The sequence below is a fragment of the Myxocyprinus asiaticus genome, chromosome 44 (genome assembly GCF_019703515.2).
Source record: "Myxocyprinus asiaticus isolate MX2 ecotype Aquarium Trade chromosome 44, UBuf_Myxa_2, whole genome shotgun sequence".
NCBI lineage: Eukaryota > Metazoa > Chordata > Actinopteri > Cypriniformes > Catostomidae > Myxocyprinus > Myxocyprinus asiaticus.
Window position 1 is genome coordinate 35,118,399 of NC_059387.1, and position 15,284 is coordinate 35,133,682.

Consider the following 15,284-nt stretch of genomic DNA (forward strand, 5'->3'; position numbering starts at 1 on the left):
AATAAATGTGTGTGCTTAATGAATGTATTTTTGTTTTGTTTTTTTTCCAGTTTGTGTGCGTCGTTTTCACTGCTGTGACATCAACACGTCTGAAGGTTTGGGTCGAGCATGGTGGCGTCTGAGGAAGACATGTTATCAGATCGTGGAGCACAGCTGGTTTGAGACCTTCATCATTTTCATGATCCTCCTCAGCAGTGGAGCTCTCGTGAGTTTCTCACACACAGCACACCTAAAAACAAATATTCTACTTGGAACACAAAAAGAGTGATCTATGATCTAGAAGTGTTTTCTGACCTCTGTACTTTTTATTGTAACATTAATTGTAGTGAAGTTGAAAATTCAGTGTCGTCAGATGAGATATTCCCGGTCACTGTAGATACTGGTCTCTCTGGATGAGTTACGGTGGAAAACTTGCGGTAAGGTTCAGTAATCTGTAGTCCCTTAAGGGTTATTCAGACTGAACATTCTCTTGTGCTAAAAATACTAGAAGCAGCACAACGAATACTTGAGACACATTTTGTTTAGAAAAGTGTGATGTCTAAAAAACCAGAGATGCTGAAAAACAGCGAGACGTGGCACAATGGTCAAAGACGTCCAACTAGCACGTTTATATAGAGAGACATTGAAAAACACCACGGACGGATGCAAAAATGTGTTTGTGTGGTTGGCTCCCTGGCTTCACTGACCCAGTGGCAGCTTCTTCCTCACTGACTTCAAACCAAACACAGGGACTGACCCGGGAACAGTGCATAAGGGCAGAAAGTGGCACACATTTCCTACCAGCTGTCCTGGGGTGCCCAAGCACCCGCTGGCTGGTCAACTCATCAGACAGGGCGACTCCATGAGAGAGCTGTCACATGAGAGCAAACGCCCGCTGTCAGCTGACGCTAATCAACATCAACACATGCCACGAGCTGTTAGCCATGTTATGAAATAATCACATCCTTAGTCACGCTTTCATACTGACTCTGTTTATTACTACATGAACACCCTTTTTTTTTTTTTTTGTTTTGGCCAGATATTGTTGTAGCTTTGAGTTTCAGATTCTGTTTCACAAATCCACTTTAATATTATCACATTAAGTTACACTTCATAGCATTAATATATCAGATAATATAACAGATATACTGTAATTACAGATCTTCTTTTAATATTTATCATTAAACATTGAGAAACTTTAACAAATTTCATTACTTTAACTAATACATAATTGACATATATAGTGCTTAAAATATCTTATAATTATGTTTATAAATAAATATTGAAAGACATTTTATATTAACATTTATAACTTTCTCTAATAGATCATTGACCAATGTTATTACATTATAAAATGCTTATATCTATTTTATAATATTCATTATTAAATATTAAAAAACAATTTATAATAACATTTATAACTTTCTTTAAAACGTCACTGACAAATGTTATTACATTATATAATCCTTAACATATCTGTTTTATATTTATTATTAAGCATTGAGAAAAACTTTATAATAAAATGTTTTAACTTTCTTTAATACATCACTGACATATGTTATTATAAAATGCTTAACATATCTATTTTATAATATTCATTATTTAATATTAATAAACACTTTATAATAACATTTATAACATTCTCTAATAGATCATTGGCAAATGTTATTACATTATATAATCCTTAACATATCTATTTTATAATATTCATTATTAAATATTAATAAACACTATAATAACATTTATAACTTTCTTTAAAACATCACTGACAAAGATTATTACATTATAAAATGCTTAACATATCTATTTTATAATATTCATTATTAAATATTAATAAACACTATAATAACATTTATAACTTTCTTTAAAACATCACTGACAAAGATTATTACATTATAAAATGCTTAACATGTCTATTTTATAATATTCATTATTATATAATATACACTTTATAGTAACATTTATAACTTTCTTTAAAACATCACTGACATACATTATTACATTATAAAATGCTTAATATATCTGTTTTATAATATTCATTATTACTTAATAAACACTTATAATAACATTTATAACTTTCTCTAATAGATCACTGACAAATATTACATTATAATGCATATTGCTTAACATATGTTTTATAATAGTCATCATTAAATATCAAGAAGCACTTTATAATAATGTTTATAACATTCATTAATACATCGACATATTACATTATATAATGCTTAACATGACTGTTTTATAATATTTATCATTAAACATTGCATAAAATTTTATAACTTTCACTAATGTCATTGACAAACATTTACATTTTAGAGTAGTTAACAATTCATTAGTTACTATACATTCAACTATGATTTATATTTTCATATTTAAATGTTCACCACTAATGTTCAACATCATATACTTTTTCTTAATGACTTATTAAAGTTATTTTGTTAAAGTCAACATGAAACCTCTTCCACAATACTGTACATTTTACTTCTAAAATTGGTCATTATATTTTGATGAGAAATTTTGAAGACAAACATTTTATTAATAACATTAAGAACATGTTTTAAGTAAATGCAATTAAGGTAAATTTTGATGTCATGTTGACTAAGTCTGAAGTGTTACCAATTCTGTCTCTGTAAGATTATGTACCACACAGAAAACAGCTAATGCCATGGCAGAAAATGTATTCCCACAGCAAAATATTATATAACATGGTGCATTTCCTTAAAGATCAGAGCGCTGTGTGCAGGACTGACTCAGAGAGGGGCTAATGTCAGGCCTCCGTGTAACTGCCCGGGTGCCAGGTGTGTGCCAGAACCGCTGGTATTTTAGTGGCATTTACCCGCTTCAGCAGCAGCTGCTCTTTCAGATGGGCACTTGACTGATTGCATATGAAAACAGAAAGTAAGCAGAAAACCAGAAACAGCAGAGTTGGCGAAAACCAGCAGTGAGGCCAGTGGACACAGATGTTGCCTGGGCATCAGCACACGTATGTGCTGTAGAGTACAACTGTGCAGACAAACAGTCTGGATGCTTAATGTAGAGAAAACCTTCATAGCTCACCCAACAATGAAAATTCTGTCAATTACTCCACCCTCATATAATTTCAAACCTGTATTACTTTCTTTCTTCTCTAGAATAAAGATGGTCACCTTATCTTTGGTACATTTTTTACCCAAAAAGATACTGTGCAAGTACATATTATATAATGCACCTTTAAATGTACTCAATAGATCCTTTGGGTACAATTATGCACCCAAAATTAGTTATAATTGTTTTTGTTTTTTTCTCCCCAATTTGGAATGCCCAATTCCCAATGCACTCTAAGTCCTCGTGGTGGTGTAGTGATTCGCCTCAATCCGGGTGGCGGAGGACGAATCTCAGTTGCCTCCGCGTTTGAGACCGTCAATCCGCGCATCTTATCACATGGCTTCTTGTGCGTTACCGCAGAGACATAGTGCGTATGGAGGCTTCACGCCATCCACCGCGGTATACACGCACAACTCACCATGTGTCCCACCGAGAGCGAGAACAACATTATAGCGACCATGAGGAGGTTACCCCATGTGACTCTACCCTCCCTAGCAACCGGGCCAATTTGGTTGCTTAGGAGACCTGGCTGGAGTCACTCAGCACGCCCTAGGATTCGAACTTGCGAACTCCAGGGGTGGTAGTCAGTGTCTTTACTTGCTGAGCTACCCAGGCCCCCGCAAGTTATACATTTTAACTAGAGGTACCAAAGATGTATTACTTTTCTAATCATTTATGTAGCCTGACAGCATCCATTCCCAATCAATTTTGTTGCATGTAAAAGAGCAGCATGCACATTCTGCTAAATATCTTATTTTGAGTTCCAAGCTCAAAAAAAGTCATATGGATTAGTTCTCCTCATTGTAAAGATCTTTGTCTTCATGAGTGGTGAGTTAATAAAGTGTTTTTTGTTTTTTTTCTGCTGAAAGGCATTTGAAGACATTTACATCGAGCAAAGGAAAGTGGTGAAAGTGGTGCTCGAATACGCCGACAAGATTTTCACCTACATCTTCATCCTGGAAATGAGTTTGAAATGGATCGCCTATGGCTTCAGGAAATACTTCACTAACTACTGGTGTTGGCTAGATTTCCTCATTGTGGACGTAAGTACCTTAATTTACTTTTACAACGTCTGATTGCAAAGTGCTTTACCACTAGAAGTGCTTTATTATAAGACATTAAAACTCTCAAGAATATTCAATCAGGCTCATTTTTAAAGAGACCAACTCTTAAATTATATAATGAATGATATTTTAAATCAGTGCTGTGTTCAGCTTTTCAATGTTTCATTAGTAATATCAAATGATTAATGGTCATGTATAATTATTGTAATGTTGTATTGTTTGATTAAAGTGAAAAATACATTGAACTCTGATGTATATGTGCAGTGATACGCTGCTGTTTTTTGTCTTAGTATTTCCGCAATTTTTATATCAATACCATCTTCCAAATTCATATACTTTTACAGTTTGTTCTCCATAACCAGTCAGTCCAGAATCAACATGATCACATTTGTATTTGTAGGTATTCATACATAAAGTGCACATACATTTTTTTCCTGGTAAGACATGATACATGTATGGACATTCATACTGTACATACAAAAACAATGTATGGACAGCTTCTAAAACGTACAGACTTTTTACGTGTGTACAGCTTTGAAGACGAAGCTGTACACACTGCAAAACTGCAAATGTTTACGAATCCTTTGTTTAGGTTTATAGGATATAGGGCCCTATTTTAAGAATGCTAGCGCTAAGTGCAGCGTAACGCTTTAACCTTGTGCGACCCTGAGTCCACATGTGTGGACATTGTATTTTGACTTTGCTATACACAACGCATAATTTAAATGAATAAACACTGACTGAATACTGTTCAAAAGACCCTAGACTGTCATTTAAGGGTTAAACTTCTGGCGCACCGTGTCACGTGACACAACAGCATGATGTTGATTTCTGTGAAGCGCTCCTACGGGCACAGCGCCAACAAAAGTGCCTCTGCTAAGAAACCTCTCTAAGTTTTTTGATTGAAACCTGTTTGGTTTTAAAAAGTAGCGTCAGCGTGGTAATAAACACGATATCCACATATGTTGAAATTAGGACTGTTCCCTCAAAAGCTGAAAAAACATGTTAGTTATTTTGAATATTTTTCAACATTAACATATCTGTGGGTCAATTCACTTCATTTTAATATAAATTGTTATATTTTATTGTGTTACTGTACAATACGGTTCTATTCATTAATATTAATAAATGCATTCATATATATTTACTGTGCATTATCTCATTGAGAATAAATGTATTCATGCAAAAGCTGAAAATGTGTCTTTCAGAGGCTTTATATGGAGTTAGGATGAAAATAAGGTTAAGTCATTTTTATGTCACAACACACATCGTTTCAAAGCATCTTTACAGAAAATCATGCATTAACAGAAAAGATGCATTAAAGTTTTAGAGTCATCATTGTGTACTTTGATTAAATATGATTGTAAATTGTGTATAAGAATAAATAAGTAAATAATAATTGTATTTAGACCCCCAGTGAACAAGCCGAAGGCAACTGTGGCAAGGAACACAAAACTCCATAAGATGTTGGTTAATGGAGAAAAATAATCTTGGGAGAAACCAGACTCACTGTGGGGGCCAGTTCCCCTCTGACTAAACATCATGAATATAATGCCAACAAGATTTAAACAAAGATTTAGTTTGAACTGTAAGATTAATGACTAATGTCTTTGAAGTTCATCCTGGATTAACTGCAGAAGTTCACATAGATGCATTGTCCTTTGTTAGTTCATCAGCCAACTAACATTGATAGTCTATGTATTCCATTTCAAGAGTGTATTCCATCATTAGACCAAGGTGATGCAGAAAGATATCAATGAGGTGCATCGCAGTTCAACCGGCAGGTCATTTCGGTGGGGTACAGTGAGGTCTATCCTAAGTCTAAGGTTCAGGCAATGGCATATGATGTATCCCATGTCTTATGGATGGAGTTGGCATCAGTTCATCCTCTGAAGTCCATCGTAATAGACTGAAGTGATGTCCGGCTGGCACCAGATGCATTTAGTCTTCATCATTCAGTGACACGAAGCAGTGGAGTCCAACACCAAGCTATGGTGATATGAATGGTGACGTTGAGACAGGGAAACAAATAGAATAATATTAGCATAGATGCCATTCAATTTATTGCAGAGTTTTAGATTATGAGAAATGTGTCTGGTTCCGGCAGACCTAACTAAAGCAGCCTAATTGTGAGATGATGGATAAATTAGGTGTATGCATTTACATTTACATTTATGCATTTGGCAGATGCTTTTATCCAAAGCGACTTATCACAGGGACAATCCCCCTGGAGCAACCTGGAGTTAAGTGCCTTATTCAAGGACACAATGGTGGTGGCTGGTGGGATTGAACCAACAATCTTCTGTTTACCAGTTCAGTGCTTTAGTCCACTATGCCACCACCACTCCATGTATGCCTGGCTAAATAGAAGAGTCTTTAGTCTAGACTTAAACTGAGTGAGTGGTTCTGCATCTCAAACAGTGTTAAGGAGACTATTCCATAGTTTAGGAACCAAATTGGACAATAATCTATCTACTTTTGTGGATTTTGATATTCTTGGTACTATTAACAGGCCTGAATTTTGTGATCGTAATGAACGTGATGGAATATAGCGTGGTAGAAGGTCACTTAAGTACTACGCAGCTAGACCATTCAAAGCTTTATACGTAATTAACAGAATTTTAAAATGAATATGAAATTTAACAGGTAGCCAATGTAACGATGATAAAATGGGGCTAATATGATCATATTTCTTGGTTCTAGTCAGCACTCTGGCTGCTGCATTTTGAACCAATTGAAGTTTATTTATTGATCTTGCTGGACATCCTCCCAGTAATGCATTACAATAATCTAGTCTTGAGGTCATGAACGCATGAATTCGTTTTTTGGAATCAGCAACAGAGAGCATGTGTCGTAATTTAGCAATATTTCACAGGTGGAAGAATGCTGTTCTACAAACATTGATAAGTTGATTTTCAAAGGACAGATTGGTATCAAATATAACACCTAAATTCTTCGCTGTTGAAGACGATGTAACAGTACATCCATCGGGAGTCAAATTATATTTTAGCGGCTTATTTTTAGAGGTTTTTGGTCCAATAATTAGTACCTCTGTTTTGGCGGAATTGAGAAGGAGGAAATTTCTGGCCATCCAATCTTTGATTTCATTGATACATTCTGCTAATTTGGAGGATTGTGAAATTTCGTTGGGTTTCAAAGAAATGTAAAGTTGGGTATTGTTGGCATAACAGTGGAAACTTATTCCACGATTCCTGGTAATATCTCCCAGGGGAAGCAAATATAAGGAGAAAAGCAGAGGCCCTAAAACTGATCCCTGTGGCACGCCATACTTACCTTTTGTTTGATTTGACAATTCCTTGTTTACACAGACATAGTGGTAGCAGTCTTCTAAATAGGACCTAAACCATGCTAATGCAACTCCACAAATGCCAACATAATTCTCAAGCCTATTCAAGAGAATGTCATGATCTATCGTGTCGAAGGCAGCACTAAGATCTAAAAGCACTAGAAGAGAAATGCAGCCGCGATCAGATGATAAGAGCAAGTCACTTGCAACTCTGATAAGTGCAGTCTCTGTACTGTGATAGGGCCTAAATCCTGACTGAAATTGATCATAGATATACTATTTCTCTGTAGAAATGAACATAGTTGAGTAACACTTTACAATAAGGTTCAATTCGTTAACATTAGTTAATGCATTAGGTATCATGAACTAACAATTAACAATATATGTTACACAATTTATTAATCTTTGTTAATGTTAGTTAGTAAAATACAATTGTTCATTGTAAGTTCATGTTAACTAATGTTGTAAACTAATGTTAATAAATGGAACCTTATTGTAAATAACGTTACCCATAGTTGGGAGGACACTACCTTTTCTAGTATTTTCAACATAAATGGGAGATTTGAAATCGGTCTATAATTAGCCAATTCTCTATTAGCTATGGCTTCTTAATAAACTGTTTGATAACTGCCATTTTAAAGTTTCTTGGGACATGTCCTAAGGATAGCTACAGACACTTTCCTTCCATGAACCGCGAAATACCTCTAATTTTGTATTCTTCCATTTGAGCTCCATTTTCCGAGCTGCTCTCTTGAGAGCATGAGTGTGATCATTGTACCATGTTTCGGGGCTTTTTTCTTTAATTTTCTTTAATCAAAAAATATCTTTTTAATATCAAATTTGTAACAAGACTTTTTAATGTGTTTTAAAATGTACAAATATGTACATATACCAATGAGATCATGTTGGCAGACTGTAATTATTGTAATTTCTCATCATGCATCATAGTTTACTAATATATTATGCACTTCTCTATTCACATCTGAAGTGAAGGGCAGGACAGAATTATTCATGCATTTACAATGAAAATAGTCTTTTAGTTTACCGATACCAATGACTAAGGTGGTAGAAAATGGCGATAATGGGTTAATTGGACGATAGTTTTTTTTAAATCAGTTTTACTGAATGGTAAAAAATTCCCTTAATATGACACAAGCACAGACAGAGGCAACAAGAGTCCAAAAAGATCAAATAAAATCCAAAATGAAGTTTATTGTGCAACCAAAATCCCAGTAATAACCCCCCAAAAATTAAGATTTGGTGCATTAAATGGGACTTTTTGCTAAAAACAAGCCCAAAACACATCAGGGACTCTTATTTTGCAATGACGGAGACTTGTCTCACTCTATTTGTAAATATTTACAAAATTATGCTTTTTTATAGCCTATATATTCACCAAATGAGGTTTAAAGAGGAATAAGGTTTATTATTGTGCACAAGATATTAAGTTAGAGACACAATGTTTGTGCTGACGAGGCATGTTTCCTTATAGTCGCATTTTTATTACATGCCCTCGCTTCAGTTGAGAAAACGTGATTTTTTTAATTTAATTTAATTTTTGGGGGGATTTTCTCCCCAATCTGGAATGCCCAATTCCCAATGTGCTCTAAATCCTTGTGGTGGCATAGTGACTTCAATCCGGGTGGCGGAGGACGAATCTCAGTTGCCTCCGCGTCTGAGACCGTCAATCTGCGCATCTTATCACGTGGCTTGTTGAGTGTGTTACCGTGGAGACCTAGCGCATGTGGAGGCTTCACGCTATTCTCCATGGCATCCACGCACAACTCACCACGTGCCCCACCGAGAGCGAGAACCACATTATAGCGACCACGAGGAGGTTACCCCAACGTGACTCTACCTCCCTAGCAACCGGGCCAATTGGTTGCTATGGAAGCCTGACTGGAGTCACTCAGCACACCCTGGATTCTGAGAAAACTTGATTGAGCCAAGCCATTCTAACTGTAGACTCCTCCAGCACCAGCCATAAAAAAACAAAAACTATCAGCATAGATTTTTGCGGATAACCAATATTTAAAAATGCAACTATCGGCACCGATTAATCGGTAAAACCGATATATCAGTCTACCTCTAATTTTTTTATGTGGTCAGAAAGCTAAAACAATGAAAACTGTCACTGTACAAATACTGCTGGACTGCACTGTAATTCTACTTTTTTATATCTTTTATAATGAAGCATTATTGTCCTATTGGAATGCACTGAAATTTATTTATTTATTTATTTTTAGGTTTATCACAGTTCAATTTCTAAACAAAATCCCATCACATTGAATTGAGTAATCTTAAAAAAAAAAAAAAAAAAAAAAAAAAAAAAATATATATATATATATATATATATATATATATATATATATATATATATATATATATATATATATATATATATAATTAAACTGAGTTAAAATCACAATTCAGTTAGATGGAATTTTGTGATGAAACTGAAATATTTTTTTGAGTGTAAGATGTAATGTATGAAATCGAAAGTGTGAACTCTAACTAAACAAACTACAATTCAATTCACACAGGTGTCAGTGATTGGTCTGGTGGCACGTGTGGTCAGTTATGACCAAATTGGCACCATGCGGGTTCTGAGGACGCTCCGGGCACTGCGGCCTCTCCGTGCCGTGTCTCGCTTTGCTGGCATGAGGGTAAGACCCGCGCCGCCCTGGGCCCAGAAACGCTGGCACCGTTAGACAGCTAGACGCATTTAATCAGTAGACAGGTCAAAGGTGCCCTCTAAACGACTCTTCCGTTCCTCACCAGGTCAAAAGAGGATGTCTAACACACATTACCTGCTTTACAGGAGTGACCAGAACCAAGTCTGGACTGCTGCAACCGCAATCAATCCACGTTTTTCCTCCTAGCAAGGAAAACCGCGGCTGTTGTTCTAACACGTGCTTCTTTCCTTTCGCAGGTACTAAAGCAGCTGGTGTCTGTGGCGGGTTTGTTTAGTGTCTCCTAACTCTGCGTTTTCTATCTTTTCTGTGTCCTGGGCTCTCTGTCACTCATAGGTCTCTCTTGTAAGCCTCGTAGCAAACACGCTCGGCTACTCCGACTTTGCCGCCATCAAATCGCTCAGAACGCTCAGGGCACTCAGACCGCTGAGAGCGCTGTCCAGATTTGAAGGCATGAGGGTAAGATACACTTGTCTCTCTCTCTCTCTCTCTCTGCCCCCTTCTCATCTGTCAGTTCTCCATTTTTCTGAGGCGGTTCATTCCTCATTATTTTTCAAGGAATTGGCTGGTGAAAGAAAATAAGGTTACTTAAACAACAGCTGTCTTGCGTTTAACTGCCTCAGAATTTCATGCATCTTCTCAAATCTCTTCTCATCATCTCTTTATCTGCTTATTTATTACATTAGTTTGTTTAAATGGCTTATTCTTCATTAAGGACAATATTTATAGGAGGTAAAATCATCTCTTTCAAAAGGACAAATTAAAGCACATCTGAAATATAACGTTGGTAACTTCAGTTTCCAAAGCCCTCAGTTAATGACCCAATCTTATGCATCATTTCATTATTTTTATGAAAAATTAAGTACGTTTTCTCTTAGTTCTCATTACTGTAATGCAAAATAAATAAACAAATAAATAAAAATAAGAATGATAAATTTTCAGGTATTTATATATGGTGGTTGTCTTTAATTTTAATATAAAAATTAAAGGTTAAATGTTGGGAAGCTTTACAGTAATGAGTAATCAGAGTGAAAATGTGCTTAATTGTCCTGGAGATTTTTATTTTCATGTTCTAATTAATTTTTTGGGGTGAAGTATGACCTGTTTTCCCCATACCATATCCTAAAATATTTTTGTTTGGTTTATTCATAACTTAAAACCTTGAATGCATCCACTAGCCTATAAATACAAATTCTCATGTTGTGAAAAATGTTTTTATAGTATTAGTGGTTATTTTAATAGCTGCTTCTATCCCTGTGCACTTTTATGTTTTATCAGATTTAATTCATTTAAACTTCAATTCAAATTGATTCAGATGTTTGACACATAATATTTATTGCTTGATGCTTTGCAGGGGACACGAAAAAGACAATATAACGATGGGATTTTTAATGCCATTTAGTTAAACAAAATAATTAAAATAAATAAATAAATAAATAAATCTTTCAAGTAATTCAGTGACATTTTTGAGATGTTTTAGTAATAGGTAATATTACAGTAAATTAAGTGCACAAAAATTCAATATATAAAACAAACGTACGTTTATTTTATATATTTAAATAAATACACTATATTGCCAAAAGTATTCGCTCACCCATCCAAATAATTGAATTCAGGTGTTCCAGTCACTTCCATGGCCACAGGTGTATAAAATGAAGCACCTAGGCATGCAGACTGCTTCTACAAACATTTGTGAAAGAATGGGCCGCTCTCAGGAGCTCAGTGAATTCCAGCGTGGTACTGTGATAGGATGCCACCTGTGCAACAAGTCCAGTCATGAAATTCCTCACTACTAAATATTCCACAGTCAACTGTCAGTGGTATTATAACAAAGTGGAAGCGATTGGGAATGACAGCAACTCAGCCACGAAGTGGTAGGCCACGTAAAATGACAGAGCAGGGTCAGCGGATGCTGAGGCGCAAGTGCGCAGAGGTCACCAACTTTCTGCAGAGTCAATCGCTACAGACCTCCAAAGTTCATGTGGCCTTCAGATTAGCTCAAGAACAGTGCGTAGAGAGCTTCATGGAATGGGTTTCCATGGCCGAGCAGCTGCATCCAAGCCATACATCACCAAGTGCAATGCAAAGCGTCGGATACAGTGGTGTAAAGCACGCCGCCACTGGACTCTAGAGCAGTGGAGACGCGTACTCTGGAGTGGACGAATCACGCTTCACCATCTGGCAATCTGATGGACGAGTCTGGGTTTGGCGGTTGCCAGGAGAACGGTACTTGTCTGACTGCATTGTGCCAACTGTGAAGTTTGGTGGAAGGGGGATTATGGTGTGGGGTTGTTTTTCAGGAGCTGGGCTTGGCCCCTTAGTTCCAGTGAAAGGAAATCTGAATGCTTCAGCATACCAAGAGATTTTGGACAATTCCATGCTCCCAACTTTGTGGGAACAGTTTGGGGATGGTCCCTTCCTGTTCCAACATGACTGCGCACCAGTGCACAAAGCAAGGTCCATAAAGACATGGATGAGCGAGTTTGGTGTGGAAGAACTTGACTGGCCTGCACAGAGTCCTGACCTCAACCCGATAGAGCACCTTTGGGATGAATTAGAGCGAAGACTGCGAGCCAGGCCTTCTCGTCCAACGTCAGTGTCTGACCTCACAAATGCGCTTCTGGAAGAATGGTCAAAAATTCCCATAAACACACTCCTAAACCTTGTGGAAAGCCTTCCCAGAAGAGTTGAAGCTGTTATAGCTGCAAAGGGTGGGCCGACGTCATATTAAACCCTATGGATTAAGAATGGGATGTCACTTAAGTTCATATGCGTCTAAAGGCAGATGAGCGAATACTTTTGGCAATATAGTGTATATTTAAATGTATAAAATGAGCCAATAAACATGTCTCATTTGCATTTGAAAATGTGAAAATATAAAAATGAGAAAAATGCATACAGGAGGACTTGGAAAGCGGTTGTTTTCAGTGTTATTTCACAAGCTCTTCTTTCACTATTTCTCATTTGCTGTCAGTATTACAGGACCGTACAGTGATGTATGTGTACAGTAGTGTTTTTGTGGTCGTCAGACCCTGAGGTAGATTATTAAACAGTCTGTATCAGCTAGATGATGAAGTTCATTTGTGTCTGCCAGGAAACGGCATCAGTATTCTGTATAATTGAATGTCATGTGCATGTGGTAAAGCAGTGCCGCCCCATCGCTTCTGTGTGTGCTTCATCACTCATCCACTCAGTGTTATCTGCATTCTTCCTCTTCCTCTCATAACATACAACACAATGTACACACACACATGCTGCATTATCTAATTACGATATTACTGTTAGGTTTGAATGATGGCTCAGTATGCTTTACATTGGCGTAATACAGAATTATGCTTTAAATTATGTTAACAACATTGGTTAATGCATTATGAATTAACATTGAACGATATTATAATAATCTTGGTTGATGTGAATTTATAAATATCTTATTGTTCATTGCTAGTTCATGTTAGTCCATCCTGCATTAACTAATGTTAACTAAGAAATAAACATGAACCAATTAACTATTTAAATAACTGATAAATGCTGTAATTAAACATTGTTCATCATGGTATCTAATGCATTTAGTAATGTTAATAAAAACAACCTTATTGTTAATTGATAACAAAGAAATAAAAGTTTAATTTAAAATGTAACTTTTACGCTTACTAATGAGGGAAAACATAATAAATAAAAGTGCATACATTGAAATAGTTAATACTGACATCATCTGCTTATGTAATGTAATGTTTTCATTTCCTGCCAGTCGGCAGTTCTGTCGAGAGCGCCAGCGCAAGCAAATTGACTCGCAGTCATGTAGATTTGCACGCTCTGTAAAAGTGAGTCGGAGAGGCACGGAATTCCCCCTCCGCTCTGCGTAAATCTGGCAAATCAGATTAGACGTCACGCCGCTTTAGAGCGACAGCCGTGAGCCCGCGGGTAAAGAAAGTGCTGTGTCACTGTCACACATCATACAGACGGCAACTTCCTGTGAGCACGGCCCCTTTAAACCCCTCTAAAGCCACTAAACACATCTCAGCACTTTCATACACTGCAAATAGTCCCTTCATTTTGACAATGATACACTCATAAGTGTTTGTGATTATGCTGAAGTTGACTTTAATCATGTTTGCCACATTCACTTTCTCTGGGTTTGTTTCATACTGCGTTAAGAAACATTCACAAATCCACAAATACATTATGTCTTATTTACATTTAGTCATTTAGCAGACACTTTTATTCAAAGCGATTTAAACATGAGGAACATAGCAAGCAATTTGTCATACATAGCAATTTATCTGCAGCATGTGCCATTATATACAGTTGTGCTCAAAAGTTTGCATACCATGGCAGAAATTGTGGCATTGATATAGAAAATATGACTGATCATGCAAAAAATGCTTTTATTTAAGGATAGTGATCATATGAAGCCATTTATTATCACATAGTTGTTTGGCTCCTTTTTAAATCATAATGATAACAGAAATCACCCAAATGGCCCTGATCAAAAGTTTACACACCCTTGAATGTTTGGCCTTGTTACAGACACACAAGGTGACACACACAGGTTTAAATGGCAATTAAAGGTTAATTTCCCACACCTGTGGCTTTTTAAATTGCAATTAGTGTCTGTGTATAAATAGTCAATGAGTTTGTTAGCTCTCACGTGGATGCACTGAGCAGGCTAGATACTGAGCCATGGGGAGCAGAAAAGAACTGTCAAAAGACCTGCGTAACAAGGTAATGGAACTTTATAAAGATGGAAAAGGATATAAAAAGATATCAGAAGCCTTGAAAATGCCAGTCAGTACTGTTCAATCACTTATTAAGAAGTGGAAAATTCGGGAATCTCTTGATACCAAGCCAAGATCAGGTAGACCAAGAAAGATTTCAGCCACAACTGCCAGAAGAATTGTTCGGGATACAAAGAGAAACCCACAGGTAACCTCAGGAGAAATACAGGCTGCTCTGGAAAAAGACGGTGTGGTTGTTTCAAGAAGCACAATACGACGATACTTGAACAAAAATGAGCTGCATGGTCGAGTTGCCAGAAAGAAGCCTTTACTGCACCAATGCCACAAAAAAGCCCGGTTACAATATGCCCGATATTGACACGCCTCACAGCTTCTGGCACACTGTAATTTGGAGTGACGAGACCAAAATATACCTTTATGG

The 15,284-nt window shown here is 36.5% G+C and overlaps 1 protein-coding gene across 1 annotated transcript in view; it reads left to right on the top strand.

The window, feature by feature from the left end:
• The window catches only part of LOC127434613 (sodium channel protein type 4 subunit alpha-like), a 175,406-nt gene that overhangs the window by 148,577 nt on the left and 11,545 nt on the right, over positions 1–15,284 (top strand). The window contains exons 19-21 of the mRNA XM_051687455.1: positions 51–205; positions 3,933–4,106; positions 10,464–10,586. Of these exons, the coding sequence (XP_051543415.1) occupies positions 51–205; positions 3,933–4,106; positions 10,464–10,586 (452 nt within the window). The remainder of the gene's footprint in view (positions 1–50; positions 206–3,932; positions 4,107–10,463; positions 10,587–15,284) is intronic.